This window comes from Penaeus monodon, chromosome 22, assembly GCF_015228065.2.
Source record: "Penaeus monodon isolate SGIC_2016 chromosome 22, NSTDA_Pmon_1, whole genome shotgun sequence".
Lineage (NCBI taxonomy): Eukaryota > Metazoa > Arthropoda > Malacostraca > Decapoda > Penaeidae > Penaeus > Penaeus monodon.
In genome coordinates, this window is record NC_051407.1 from 6,973,655 (window position 1) to 6,973,963 (window position 309).

General features: G+C 39.8%; 1 protein-coding gene across 1 annotated transcript in view; it reads left to right on the plus strand.

The window, feature by feature from the left end:
* Nucleotides 1–222: 222 nt before the first annotated feature.
* The window catches only part of LOC119587517 (ATP-dependent RNA helicase A-like), a 1,264-nt gene continuing 1,177 nt past the window's right edge, over nt 223–309 (plus strand). Inside the window, exon 1 of the mRNA XM_037936244.1 lies at nt 223–234. Coding sequence (XP_037792172.1) covers nt 223–234 — 12 coding nt within the window. The remainder of the gene's footprint in view (nt 235–309) is intronic.

The window sequence follows — 309 nt, forward strand, 5'->3', positions numbered from 1 at the left end:
CACACTGATTCGAATGCGATAATCGGCTTTCTATCCGAAATAAACTGAACGCGTGGAAACCAAAGGATGAATCTGATCCGCAGAGGGCAAATCGGCAGATCGAGCAGGGTAGGGCGGTTTGAGGAGCAAGTTCTGGGTCTGCAGAATATTAGAATGCAAGAGCGAAAGGAATTTGCATGTGTATATATACCGTCACTTGGATAACGAAAACATTATTTCATCATGAAGCTGTTGGTAAGAATGGCTTATCTAATATATATGGAATGATTGACATTTGTATTTTTAATTTAAGATTTGTTCTCGGAATGG